This window comes from Equus przewalskii, chromosome 3 (genome assembly GCF_037783145.1).
Source record: "Equus przewalskii isolate Varuska chromosome 3, EquPr2, whole genome shotgun sequence".
NCBI lineage: Eukaryota > Metazoa > Chordata > Mammalia > Perissodactyla > Equidae > Equus > Equus przewalskii.
In genome coordinates, this window is record NC_091833.1 from 102,290,119 (window position 1) to 102,304,535 (window position 14,417).

Consider the following 14,417-nt stretch of genomic DNA (forward strand, 5'->3'; position numbering starts at 1 on the left):
TTTTGACAAGTGTGTACTTGGCAATTTCACTATTCAGTTCTGACAGACTGTCAGATCTAGTTTTGAATTATCCAGGGTTAGAACTCTGGCAAATCTTTTTACCTTGATCTGAAAAAAATAGATTCTTGTCTCTCTACAACATTTCTAATTTATATAAAGAACTTTAATTTTACTAATACATTTTAAAACAAAACAAATTGAACATATTTCTCCAAAATGCTATTTTATTGAAGAATCTTAAATATACCAAGGTAATTAACTTCCTTATCAGTAATACTATGCAGTACTCTGAACCACGCACACATACACAAAGAAATGCATATTTTCCCTTTTTTTTGTCTTTAAGGACTTAACCTGTTTGAATCAGCTATTTGAAGTAAACAAGTGATTTAGAATGAAATCCAGTTTTCAGTTATGTCCAACTTTTGATTACAAAGAACACTCTAGAAACAGGTTCATTTAGTTACAGTGAAATCATTTTTGGACAGTTTCATTCAATCTGCTAGTAGCTAAACCAGCGGATTCTTACTCCTCAAGGAGCTATTTTTAGTCTAAATGCTGTACAATGAGCAAGTAAATACAAGGATAAGAGGTATAAAGTGGTTGGAATGTAATGAACCTAGCCCTTAATTAGAACATATAGTTCAATTACAGAACCTAGAATATGGAATTCAGGTAAAATCTTTTAAGCATTAATGTCATTAACAATATTAACTTTCAGTTGTTGCTCTCTGGTTAAACTAAATCTCCATTCCGAAGCAAATCTCCTAATCACTTCTCCTGCCACAGAGAGAATGTAGCCAGTGGATTTCCTGAAGTCCACAAGTCAGGGGGAATGCAGCTAAGAGATATAATAACTTTACATTTATAATGTGGACTTACCCTGCAAGACAAGTTGTAAGGCGAACCTGAATTTTGGTGCTTAGAGAATTGCAGATCATTTGGCAGTACTCCAGCTTATATAAACTTGGCAAGGCTTATGGCACCAAGTGCTGGAAAACGTCAGATGATGAGTTTGTGTCCCGGGTGCATCCCATGCTCCTTGTGAAAATTCAAGTAAGTTGCTTCCTTTCCATGGGCTTTAGTTTCTTCATCTGGAAAATGGGGATAGTAAAATTGGACCTGTCTACCTTTCAGAGTTGTAAAGACCAAATCAGCTCCTGAATATAGAAATCTGACAGGAATGTCAGAATTAACCTTCCTGCCCTAAGATGTTTATCTCCCTTTTGTCTCATCAAGGCACACGACTTTCCCCTGTTATCAGAAAGTTCGTTTTATGCCACTTGACTTTTATGAAAGCCCTACATTAGCACGTACCTGTTTTTGCTAACCTGAAGAAATCTGAAGAGGATTTTCGCTTTTATGAAAAAAGGCAAAAAGTGAAAATAGCCATCAATGTTAGTTTTGCATTGAGTCCTGCTAGAGGCAGGGCGCGCCCAAAGCAGCCCGAGTGGTGGTCCCAAGCCCCTTCCCCGGGAACTACACTCAGCATCTCAGCATCAAGTCGCCATAGTTTTGAACTGTATCTGTGAGCATCTGTGCTTCATCTCAATTTATTTTGGTAGTTTATTTTTTGGGTCTGGGAATGCTCAAAAAATTTTCCCATGTAAGTTAATGGTAATTGCTTCTTTGCTTTATGCCATTTTCTGCTTACAGCGAGTTTCATAAGAACACTCTACTTTTGGATGGTGGGGTCGGGGGGAAGCTTGGATTAATATTCCCTTTAATGTGAGGACCTTAAAGTAGATTATTTTTCCTGATTATTATAATACTGAGAGATCAAGACTACCAAAGATATTTGCAGGTGTAGTCAGATGATCAAGGTTGTTGATATTTGCTATTTGAAACCTAATGAGGCAATAAACAGTTCTATCCATTTGCGTAGGGACTCTCACAAAAGTTAGACAGCATTGTCTCACCAGGGGGAATATGCGGTGAATTGGTGTGACTATAGCACTAGCCTCCTCTCGTGCTCAGTGAGCTCTGCCTGCCTCCCAGGAGCTCGAGTAACTACAGCAGTATCTTACTGAGCAGCGCCTCTCACATTTTAATCTGCATACCCAGAACCACTTGAGGATGTTGTTCAAATGAGGGTCCTGATTCAGGAGGTTTGGGGCAAGGCTCAAGACTCTGGATTTCTGCCAAGCTCCCAGGTGATGCTGGTACTGCTGGTGATCTCTGCTGCAGAGTAGTGATTTCTCAAAGAATGGTCTTGGGCTGTGTGTTAGTCTGCTTGGGCTGACATGACAGAATAACACGGACTGCGTGGCTTAAACAATGGAAATTTATGTGCTCACAGTTCTGGAGACTGGAAAGTTCACGATCAAGTTTCCAGCAGGATTTGGTTTCTGGTGAGGGCTCTCTTCCTGGTTTACAGACGGTGGCTTTGTCCTCATGTCGCCTTTCCTCTGAGCCATCTCTCTCTCTTCCTCTTAAAAGGCCACTAGTCCTATTTAAATCGTGGACTTCAGTTAATAATAACGTATTATTGGTCTATCAGTTGTAACAAATGTATCACACTAATGTAAGATGTTAATAATAGGGACAACTGGGCAGTGGAGAGAGAAGGGGTATATGGGAACTCTGGGTACTTTCTACTCAATTTTTCTACAAAACTTATCTAAAAATAGTCTATTAATTAAAAACAGTTAGATTCAAGACCTCTCCCCTACACTCAGTGAGTCCATCTTGAAGGCTGGAGCACAGGCGCTTTGAAACCAACCCTTTAGGTGATTCTTATGTACACTAAAGTTTGAGACCTGTCAGGTAGGAATTGAAAGCTCCAGTTTTGTAATCGGATGTATGTGGGTTCAAATCTCAGCTGCACTTCTTCACAGCTGGCTGATCTTGGGCTACTTACCCTCTACTTACCCTCTCTGAGTCTCAGTCTCATTTTAAAATCAGGGTGAAAATAGCTCTACAAAGTGATTTGCTGGGTATTAAGTGACATAATGATGTAGATTTTTTAACACAGAGTATGGTGCATAGTAAGCCCTCAATAAATACTAGAAGTTTTACTATTATTGTTATTGTTTAAGTCCTAGTGAGCAAGAGAGAATCATACTGAAATGTGAGAGGCTTTCAGAAAAGACCAGGCAATTAAAGGACTACTCAATAAAAAGTCAGGACAATAATAATGGTGACTTTGGATGCTTCTACCGCATCCCAAGGTTTATATCTCACTTTCATTACCCTGCTTGATCCTGACAACAACCTTATGAAGCAGAAATTCCCATTTTAACAGATGAGCAACTGAAGCTTAGTGACTTTCTGAGGACACAGTGCTGGGAAATAGAGCTCAGAGCATCTAAATCCTAGTCCACGGAGGTAGTGCAGTGTGGTAATTGAGTTTGAGGACACTTCAGTCAGACTGGTGGGTTCAAATCCCAGAGATTCTAATTACTATTGGTGTAAAATGGGCAAACCAGCTCATGTCTCTGAGTCGTACTTTCTTCATTAGCTGGATAATAACAGTGCTTACTTTGTAGTGTTTTCTAAAGATTAAATGCAATAATGTTCATAAAACCTGAGATTAATGGCTGACACATGGCAAGTTTAGTATTTCTGCAGTCATTTTTTAAAATGGTTCTTTGAGGGAACAATATGCATCCACGTTACACGAAGAAAAACCAAAGATTAGTCAGGGAAGATGGGGGAATCTTCGTGCATACGTCTTGGAGGGCTGGAGCAGGGGAGACGGGCTAGGATTGCTACAGCTTCGAAGGAGGAGCAATGGGCTGGCACAACATGCTGTGGCAGATGAATCTCTTCTCTATAACTGTTTGAGACATCTGAAGCACCAGTAAGGAGATGCTACAAGCAAGGCAGAGTCACCCTGGCCCTTCAGTCCCAAATATCAGATGTGACAGTAAAAGTGGCAGAAAAATTTTCCCTTGGCAGTGACTGAGGATCCACATAAAGAGATTCTAGAATGAATTACATGGTGGCTAAGATCCTACACAAATATTCTGGAAACAACATATTGCAAACTTCTTGAGCACAGTGTCCATTTTACCTGATTTTGTTACTTTTCTTAGAACTAATCCACGGGTAGACACCTAGTGGGATCAAAATACTCATTGGATAAGATTTGAGAAGTGGATTGGCCCAACAAATGTTCTGTGTATTCTGTCGATGGAAGAGGAGTTCTGTATTACTTTCCATATTATGAAGGAAGGTTGGGTAGACCTGTTGTGGAAAAGGCAGTGATGCCCTTTCTTCTTCGAGTTCATCACGATAAAACATAACGATGATGATAGTGATGATAGCTAACTATCGTGATGATAATAAGGATGACAGATCTTTCTGAATTCTTTCTATGTGCCAGGAACCATTCTAAACACTTTACATACGTTGCTTCATTTAATCTTTCCCAATAGTTAATTGAAGACTATTATTTTCTACATTTTAGAGATGAGAAAGGGAAGTGAAGTTATTAGCCCTTGGACACACAGCTGGTAAGAGTTGGAAGTGGGATTCTGACATAGGCTGCTAGAGCTGAATCAACGCATGAAGGTAGCTTTAGAAGTTATCTGATAGAAAGTGATGGAATTTAGAGCTAGACAGGGGTTGATGATCATCTACAGAGTACAAGTTCTGAGAATGGTTTCTGGAAAGAGTTGCTGCAGAACTAGAGATTCTGGTGTGCCAGGCACTGCCTTAAGCCCTTTACATCTATCGATTTCCTTAAATCCTCACAACAAACGAGTAAAATAGTTACCATGATGATCCCATTGTTACAGCTGATGTAAATAATTTGCACCAAGTCACAATATTAGTAAGGAGTGGAATTAGGATTTGAACTGAAGCATGGGTGGGGTCATCAGCATCAGTGCCCTTAACCACAAACTAAAAGGAAAGTAGGAGATGTCAGGAGAGACCAAGTAAGTCACTCACAGGATTAGGGGTGGGGAGAAGGGCAAGAAAATGTCACTTGAGACTTTCTTGGAGTAAGGGACAAGATTTCAGCTGGTGACAGTGTGTGTAAAAGGTGGCTGGGTGACGTACAGGGAGAGTGCACGGTTTTGTGAACTCTTAGAGATGGCTTCAATCCAAATGATGGTCAGTGGAGCAAGCAGTTGAGAGTGGAAAGGAATTTTAATGAGGTTTATCCAGAGAACTGGTCGTCTCGACCTTCTCAAAAGAGGCTTCATGCACTTCACTATTGGGGACAGAGAAATCAGTGTTTTAATTTTGGTTTTCTCAAGTAGTAACCATGGCCACAAGTGGTTTGTTGGTTTGTCTTTATCTTCCCGAACATTCTCCCCTTGGTTTGCTGAAGAGGGCCAATGACAGAGTGATGAATGCCCCCCGGGGCGGTGAGCAATACCTCCTGCAGAGCTGCTGGGAGCCTTCAACTGAAACCTTCCCTATAGACGCTTGTCCGAAACGCCTCCCAATCTCCTCCACCCTCCTCCACCCTCCTCTCTCCAAGGCGGCGTTCTTCACCTCGTCCTTGGCCCCTGCACCTTGGTATGAAGAGCCAGTGTTTCCTACCACCTAGCCAAATCGCATGACTGGTTCTAGCTTAAGTTGGGAAAGTTTCCTGTCTAGGAGTTCCTGGCGCACTGCCCGGTTCTGGAGAAGGGCATCTCCTTGTGCTTGCCTGCTGGTGTCCTTTGAACACAGCCTAACTTCGTGCAGCAACATCTCGAGTCTAGCTGTTTGACTTTGAGCCCCTGGGGAATCTAGCAGCCCGTTCTTGGCAAAGGTGCGGTGCCATCGAGCCCCTCCCCAGGGCCAGGTGATGTGCACAGCAAGAACGGATCCCAGAGGCACCGCTCATAACGCGCTGGCAACTTTCGGAGGGGTCCCTGCCAGGCCCTAAGTCGCCTCTGGTCTCTTTAGGGTCTGGCTGCCCCGTTGTTAGAGCCACCGCGCTAGCCCCCTATCCAGTGACGCGGCAGCAGGTGGCAGGGGCGGCGCCCTGGCGTGCGGGCGGGCGACCGGAGGGGCGCCCCCATCTCTGGCTCGCGGGGCACGACGCCCGCTGCCTGGCCGCCCGCGCCTCAGCCGCCCCCGCCGCCCAGCGCCGCGCCGAGCCCCCGGCGCCCCCCGCCGGCCTCCGCCCGCACCTGCAGCCCGCGCCGCGCGCCTGCCCGCGCCGGCTCCGGTTCTCGCTCCCAGCACCGCGGACGCCCCTGGGTCGAGCGGCGAGCGCGCTCGGGCGCCAGACCCATCGACAGACGCCCCGGAGCCGGTTGACTCTCGAGTCCCGCTCCTGCACCCTGCATCCCCAGAGATGAATGTGAGAAGGGTAGAAAGCATCTCGGCTCAGCTGGAGGAGGCGAGCTCCACAGGCGGTAGGATGCAATAAGCATGCGAGCGGGCGCCCCGCTTCCACCCTTCTTCCCTTGCAAGCTGAGACCCGGACCCCTTCCTCGGCTGGGGACGCTTGTTGCCTTTGCTGCATGAGAAATAGTCACCTAGGCGGGACTGGGAAGGAGAGGTTTGGAACGGCGGGAATGGGGGTGCAAAGGGGAGGGGGTGCACGCAAGGTCCAGGTCGGGGAAGAAGAGATGTTTGAAGCGTGTGTGAAACTCGCGGGTGGAAGGGTCCCCTGCGATCCTGTACCTACTTTTGCCTTCTCTGAAAATTTCCGATGTTGTTTACGCATCTCCCAGGTGACTTCAGACCACATACTTCCTTCCCCTAACACCTGGGGATAAATGAGCTGAAATAGTATTGATCCTCTCCCTCCACTTTTTCTTGATGCTCCCAAACATTTCTTCATTAAAACTCTGTTTCCGTCCCCTGGTAATGTACAGGCGAGTGTTTCCCAGGTCAGGTTCTTGAGCAGGAGCGTATTCCTTGTTTTATTGCCAGCTTCAGTTTAGTGTGTTCAGAGAAAATGGTCCTCAGTGACACTTGCAAATAATTTATGTACAGTACAGCCTTGGAAAGGTACCGGGCACTCTTGTGCAAGGTGGTTGGCTTTTAGAGTATCATGCATTCTGCGAAAGCGGGGAAAAGACGTGTTCTATTGAGTTTAGCGGACTCTATAGTGAAATAAGTGACCAGATTCCTCCCCCCCAACAATGCGTTTTTTGTTGAATTGATTTGTTCTTAGGTGGCTTTGTGTATACAATTTTTTTTTAAAGGAGCCGGAGATTGAAGGTGGTTATAGAGAACACAAGAGTGATAACAAGCTGGACATTTCCCAGATTATATAAGTGGAGGGGTCACACACATATGGCTACAGCATAGTTTGGATTTATAGGATGAAAAACTTAAACTTGAAGCCTGTAAAGTTGCAAGGGAAGAGGTTATTTCCACATTCTTCTTGTTTATATCTGGGGAAATAGAGTCACTCCACAACGTGAGTCTGTCACTCTACTTGATAGACATTGGGAAATGTACACTTTCCCTTTCTTCCCTTCCCTCCAGTAGTTAAGGTCGTTGTAACTGGGAGAACGCTAGTCTTATTTGAGTGTGAAATTTTAAAGAGAAAAGTCTTGGCCCTTTATAGGCTGGAAAAAATAATATGACCATCACCTTTAAAGCCCCAAACTTGTACTGATGTTTAATTCTGGTTTCACTTGTGGCAATAGTTCCCACTCGTTATGAAAGAAGTATGTCTAGGGTATATCTTAAGAGGGATACTCATAATCTTTAAGAGATTAAGTTTTTCCAAAATGTCATTTTAAGCGGAGAGGGTTGAGTAGTTGTTGAGTTCATAGGATCTCTGTCATTGCAGTTCCTTTGACTAAGAATAGGTTAGAGAGCTCACTGTCCTTTTAGGGACTGCACTCACGCACAAGGCAGCAGTGGGAACTCAAAGACAGCTCAGGTTGTAGGAACATAGGTCTGGGGAACTGGGTGGCCTGCATTGTTCAGCTTCTCAGTGAATAACAGCTTTTTGGCTGGACTCAGTCTTTAATGGGCCAGGTGGGGTTGAATCAGCATGTCCAGTCTAGTCACAGTGCGATAGGTGGCCACGATCTCTACTTGTCAGAAGAAATGAGAAACAAAGATGAAGTCACATCTGGGGAGTGTGATACGTTAAAAAAAAAACAAAACAAACAAACAAACAAAAACTTGTAGTACCATGTCTGGAATCAGCATGTGTTCATTGTTTGTTTGGAGGATAGAAAGATGTTGATTTATATCTTGGCTCAGGTGAGGCTGAAAGTGAAGAGTTTTCTGCCTCGAATTGATCTGACACCTGTTTCTTGAATTGTATCCACATGTTTTTAGAGTGAAGCATCATGAGAAGAATAAAGAAAGAGATAATTTGGAGCATCTCTTTTGCTCTTGGTGTTATTGTTTCAAGGTTTATATTAGGGAATGATCCCCATATATATAGTCTATATTATTTTCACCAAACATAAACTTTAGTACTTTGGACTTTTTGCTCAGGTATATAGGGTGGTCTTTACTAATCCTGGGATAAGAAAGGATTGTCATTTTTTTAAGGTTTGAACTCTACCTTCAGTTCTTGTTTTAAAACAATAGCCCCTGCCTCTTATTTCCTTTCAAATAAGTGGGACATTTGCATAACTTCCCAAATGATCATGATGACTTTTCCTTGAATGTATGCCTCTTGGCTGGGGTTGAGAAAATGATTTAATCAGAATTTAAACAAAATTTAGCTAGAGATCAGACCGAGAGGAATGTATGAAGATGAGAAGGAAATCAGGAATTGGAGAAGTGTGCATGTGTAAGAACTTCTATGTGTATTTTACTACCTGACCCCTAGAGCCAAAATATATGAAAAATGGTTTGCTGAGAGATGAATGAGAAAATGGTACAAAAGGAAAAGTCGGAAGAGACGTGGGGGAAAGATGGGGGCCGCGTTGAGTTGCGTTGCTAAAACTTTATAATAATATAGCTAAAGAAGTTCATTCCATGCTCTGTTTTCAACAGATAATGCATTTAATATGTTAACTGATCAACAGCACTTCTGAGTCACTGTAACTTACACTTTCAATGCCACAGAATACAGAAAGTGGACACACTGTAAATAAGTACATACAAGTGGAGAAAGTTTCTTACAAATGGTGGTGCTCACTTTTACCCTACCCTCTCATCAGCCTCCACATTACAGACTGCCCAGAATACATTTTTCATGTTGTTGTCTGTTCCCGTCATTTTGTTCCCCTGCTATAAAATCAAACACGACCCTGTTACCAGTGAAGAGTCTGAAGGAGATGATAATTCAACAGCATATTTGAAAGAGAATCAGAAATAAGATGAGAGGGAAAAAACCTACAAAATTATTCATTGGTGTCCTTAATTTGTGCTATCTAATGTAGGGGTGGCAGATGTTATGTGATGTAATCTGTAACTAAAAGTAGCGAGGGAAATGTGTGTTTCAGTAGTGTTGGAGGAGGTCACTGAGAGGACAGGATCACTGGTTGACCCGCCAACTGGCCCCGGGCACTCGGACGCTCCTCACGCCTCTCCTGTTCTTAGAATGTGCCTTCTGCCCTCTCTTCTCACAGCCGGAGCTGTTTTCAAGGACTCCACCTTGAGAGAGTAATGTGTTGTAGAGAGCGTTTGGACCGTAGATGTGACTAAACCTGGTTAAGGCCTCCATATAAACTTTTAAAATTCTGGTGGGGGAGGTGGAGATCTACTCATCTGGTAGCCTCCCAAGACAAGCCTTGTAAACGAGTTCCCTTGCTTATTAAACCTGCCACCTGCCGATCTGGAGGGGTCTGCCTCTTTCTTCAGTCTCTCTTGCACTCCGTGTATGGGCCAGTTTCAGATGAACCTTTGGAAGCTCCTGAGTTTGTGAACCAACAGTAGTAGTGGAGTGAAAAATCTCTTCAATTTTGTGTTGTTGTTTGGTGAGTGTATTATGGCTCCGGCTTAAATTTTGTGTTTATTAAGGATAAGGCAAACTCAGATTAGTAATTCCACAAGGGTAATAGTGAAAAGATTATTTATTCTGAACCCAGGAAAAGCTTTTTATTGCACAGGCATTATTCTGTTTCTTTATGTTGTTAGATGTAAGAAGGTACTAAACAGATGATAGGATGAAGTATTGAAATTTAACAACCCTCCTCCCCCTGCTGCACTTTTTCTCTGGCCAATGCTTATGCAAAGTTTCATAAAATAAGGCTATGGATGGTTTGGAAATTAATGAGCAATGCAGTATAAAATGCATGTGCAAGATTTCTGTGGAATTGTAGATAAGACAGTCATCGAATCTTTTGAAGGTATATTTCTGGGCTTAAAGTATATGGTCCTTCTGGCTCTCTTTTTTTCCTTTTATTTGTTTTCCTTGTCTTCACTGGTTTTCTAGAACATGTGGATAATATTGCTTTTCAGTATTTCGTAGCAGAGTGTGCTTTTTTACTTGATAGCTTCCCTTTTTAAGGACTATTTCAAGCAGATTAAAGTGTGTGTGTGTGTATGTGTGTGTGTATGTGAGAGGGAGAGAGAGAGAGAGATGGAGGGAGGGAGAATGAGTGTTTAATTTGTTCAATGGCCCTTTACCATCCTTAAAAATGGTTTAAGGTTATATAACTATACCTGTCACTACAAGTTTATTCACCCTTGGGCATTGAATCACTTACTTATTTTTCAAAATTGTTCATTTAGTTAAAAGTCCTAATGGGTTTTTCTCAATTTACATCATCCTGAACTCAGTGTAATACTTCATGCGTTTATCAACACTCCGTGGAAGACTATGAACTCTATGACTTTGAGCAAAGCTATTGAATTTTGCCCACCTCTCTATCCCCAGCATCTAGCATGAGGCCTAATATGTAACATTTGCTCAACAACAGATATTTGTTGAATGAATGTATTCTGTATTCTGTAACACTGTATTATTTATTTCCTCCTCCTTCTCTCAGATCTCTTTTTCTGATCCTTATTTCTTCCTTTGTCCATTTTGTGCAACTTTTCACAAAGTTCTGTCTTAATTACCTTCTCCCTCTATGCTCTCTTCCTCATCAAACTGTCGTTTTGATGCATCTTACCTTGATGTGGACATCTCCTTAATGTATAGCTCTGGCCAAATCCCTTTATAAAAATACCAGATGGACATTTTCCTGCCCTGATGATCATACCCATCAGCAAGTTTTACCAGCACTTGAAAGTCAGTATGTCTGAAAAGACATATCCTCTCTTCTAAGAACAATTTTCTCTCCAAATTTTGCTAATAGTGGCATCATTTTTTGAGGTAGGCAATTAAAAAAAATAAAGCAAGAGTATTTCCTTCTCTATGGTACTCCCACCTTGATCATTTCCTCCCTTCTATGTGAAATTAGTCACTGCACCTTAGTGATTCTCTTCTAGCATTTGTGTCTAGTCCCTCCTCCAATTCCTATTGCACCACCCAAGGTGATCTTCTTATCGTCATTTCCCAGGCCATCTTGGCTGCCTCCTATTTGCAGTAAGTGCCACTCCTCACTTAAAACCAACCAAGTTTACTAAAACCTGATTTGAGTCAGATTATTCACCTGTTCAAAATCTTTTAATGCCTTCCCATTACTTATAGAACTAAAAATACTATTTCCTTAGCTTGTTAGTCAAGGCTCTCACAATACGGTGACTGTTCTCCATCCCAGCATTATCTTCCATGACTCTTCTAGGTCTATACCTTGACCTACTGAACTGGACTGTTCTCTAGTCCCCAGAGATATTGTTGTACCTACTGCTTAGAATGAGCTTCTTGGCCCAACACTACCCACCAAACATTGGTGAATGTTCAACATTGAAGACATCTGTTAAGACTCATGTCAAATGCATTGTCTTTCTCATGCAGCCTTACCGATTCTCCCCTGCTTCTTCCCCAAAGACTTATGCTGAATTTTCATAGGTCATTTTCCTTTTATTTTGACCTACATCTGAAAGACAAGACAGAATAAACTATGCATATTTCTCTCATTTGCAGTTATTAAATAATAACTCCTTGATGGCCGGTACCATACATGAATTACCCATTTTTGTACCTGTAGTAAGTACTGGCACAATGCTTCACAAAATAGTAGGTTCTTAAAACATAGTTATTGAATTTAAACCATGTTGCCTAGTGGTAGACCCATCAAAGACACCAATTACAATTCACATTCGATTGTTTATGAAGCCATTTACTGGAAGTGACATTCTCTTTTGGTTCCCTGTCTTTTCCATTCAGTGCTCCAGGTCTACACTGATACTTATAAGACACCAAGATAGTGCTCCTCTGAACTGTGCATGCTCTTGCACCTATAATGTATGGCTATGAGAGTTTACATTGTTTCTGGAGAAGGGCTTAATAAGCGCCCAGTGTTTTCTGTATATTTAGAGCAATGGTCAGGTCATCTATGCATGTTGTTGCTATGACTCTCCCTCATCCTTAATACCTTCCAGACCTATCACCTCCAGGATCAGTTGTCCAAGGTCTCTCAGTGAGTGACTATCACCTCTCTTGGTTCCCCTCCAAATAAAACAGTGGAAAGTTTAGTTAAGTAGTCCCTCTGAATCATGACTGTGTTTGTCCGTACAAGTCTGAGTTCATGTTACAGAGTGGCCCTTCCTAACATTTCCCAACTCAGAGATTAAATGGCTGTACCACCACATCTACCATCTTTATTATCTCTTCATCATCATTCTCATCAGATGATAAATACATTCATGATAGCAGTGGCTGTGGAAAGGAATGGAGAAATTTTAAAAACTGAGATCTCATTCAATGTATACATATCCCTTTCGTTGGGTGCATTTTCTTTCATATCAGACTTCACAGAGACAGTCAGGCTGCTTGGGAGGGAATTAGGAGGGAAGTGGAGATTGTGGCAGGGCTGAGATGAGGTGAGGTTCAGCTCTTTTACGCTGTGGCTGTATCCCTTCTCCTTGCCCAGTCTCTTCACTGTAGGCTGCTCTCTATGCTTACATAGGTACAGAGCACTAGAAAATCTGAAAAGAGAGAGACTCTCAGTATTTAAACATGGAAGTTCTCCACACACTCTGACAATCTAAGAATTAATTTGAACAGGGATATAAATATAGAATTTGCCTTATTGAGCTCTTGGCCTTCATGCCCATGTTAAGGCCTGCGTTTTCTTCCCGAATGAACACAGCCAGTGTGGTTGAATGGCTCTTCCATTGGAAATAGGTTGTCAGTTCAAATACTCTTTGGATAGTTTATTGACCTTTAGAAACCTCTCTACCCTACATCCTCTACCCCAGTTATTTATTTAGGTCAAAATAAGTAGTCAATCCGTTTTACAACAATAGTTCATAACTTTTTGGTTAACTGAAGTTAGAGTTGGCTTAGAGAAATGTCCCCTCATGTATTCAGGCAGCATCTGCTCATGAATAGTGAGTAAAAAGTCTTTAGGGAATTAAAACTGGTATTTTTTTTATAGGTCTTTACTGTAAAAATGTTTTGGAGAAAAATAGACTTTTATCTCCAGATGTCAACACTTCTTAATATTTTGAAGGATCTTTTGAGTGAAGCAGTTTATTTAAGAAATGATGTTACCTGCAGCCCAAATAAGAATCAGAATCAGATTTGATTGCTATAGTAGCTACTCCAGTCTCAGGACTATGCCTTCTGTCTCCCTTCCTCTCTCTCTCTCTCTCTCATGTCTTCATTGTAATACTGTCTGCACGTTGTGTTACAGATGCTAAGGTGTCCCCAAGACTGTCTCCAAGTATGATTATTTTGTTTTTTTCACAAGAGAAGATATGACTTCCAAATGTGTTCATGAGTTACATAACAAAAGTGGGTGAAAATAGCCCATATAACTATTAAACTGATCTACATCTCAGATGGAAATTCTGCCAAGGGCTTTATTTTGGATTGTAACTTTTTGTACTTTAAAGAATTTTCATTAAAATAGCATGAAAAACTGCTTACCAAAAAATGGTCTAGCCCACACCGTTTATCCATGTTTTGTCTATGGTAAGTGCTCCAGAGATTAGCTGAGTGAATATAAATACCTTCTATTATGGTTATACCTAATGGTGGAGATACACTCTGGTACTCCAACCTATTCCACCGCTGTGGAAAAGGATTCCAAGGTCATCTTGTTGTTGTGTCTGCAGGGAATTTGAAAAAACAAAACAATAATATGGAGTTAACAGACATTTCAAAAATAACCCTGTCAAATGCAGTCCTGAAAACAAGTTTAATTTGGAAAGAAGTTTAATTTAGAGAAATTTTAATTTAATTTAGAAAGGTGAGAGCATATAAAATAGCCATTGATTATAATGTTGCTCTTCCTCTTTCTTCGTCTGTAAAATGGTGGTAGTCATATCCACTTGTTGATCACAGGGATGGATTCTGTAATGGTGAAATAAGATTAATTCAGCAAATATTTCCCAAGAAACCACTTGGTGCTAGGAGGAGTGAGGTGTAGAGTCTGCCTTCCAAGACCTTACTGTTTATTCAAGAGCTATTTCCTGAGTATGCACCAAGTATTTATAGTCAACTATGGAAGAAATAACTAAACACATATATTTTAAAATCTTCATTG

The 14,417-nt window shown here is 41.6% G+C and overlaps 1 protein-coding gene across 3 annotated transcripts in view; it reads left to right on the plus strand.

Annotated features, from left to right (window-relative positions):
• Positions 1-5,961: 5,961 nt before the first annotated feature.
• KCNIP4 (potassium voltage-gated channel interacting protein 4) overlaps positions 5,962-14,417 on the plus strand; it is a 1,058,546-nt gene continuing 1,050,090 nt past the window's right edge. Inside the window, exon 1 of one of the 3 annotated variants that reach the window (XM_070613073.1) lies at positions 5,962-6,302. In XM_070613073.1, the coding sequence (XP_070469174.1) occupies positions 6,242-6,302 (61 nt within the window). In that variant the 5' untranslated portion in view covers positions 5,962-6,241. The remainder of the gene's footprint in view (positions 6,303-14,417) is intronic. The other 2 variants (XM_070613079.1, XM_070613077.1) reach the window with 2 other exon arrangements.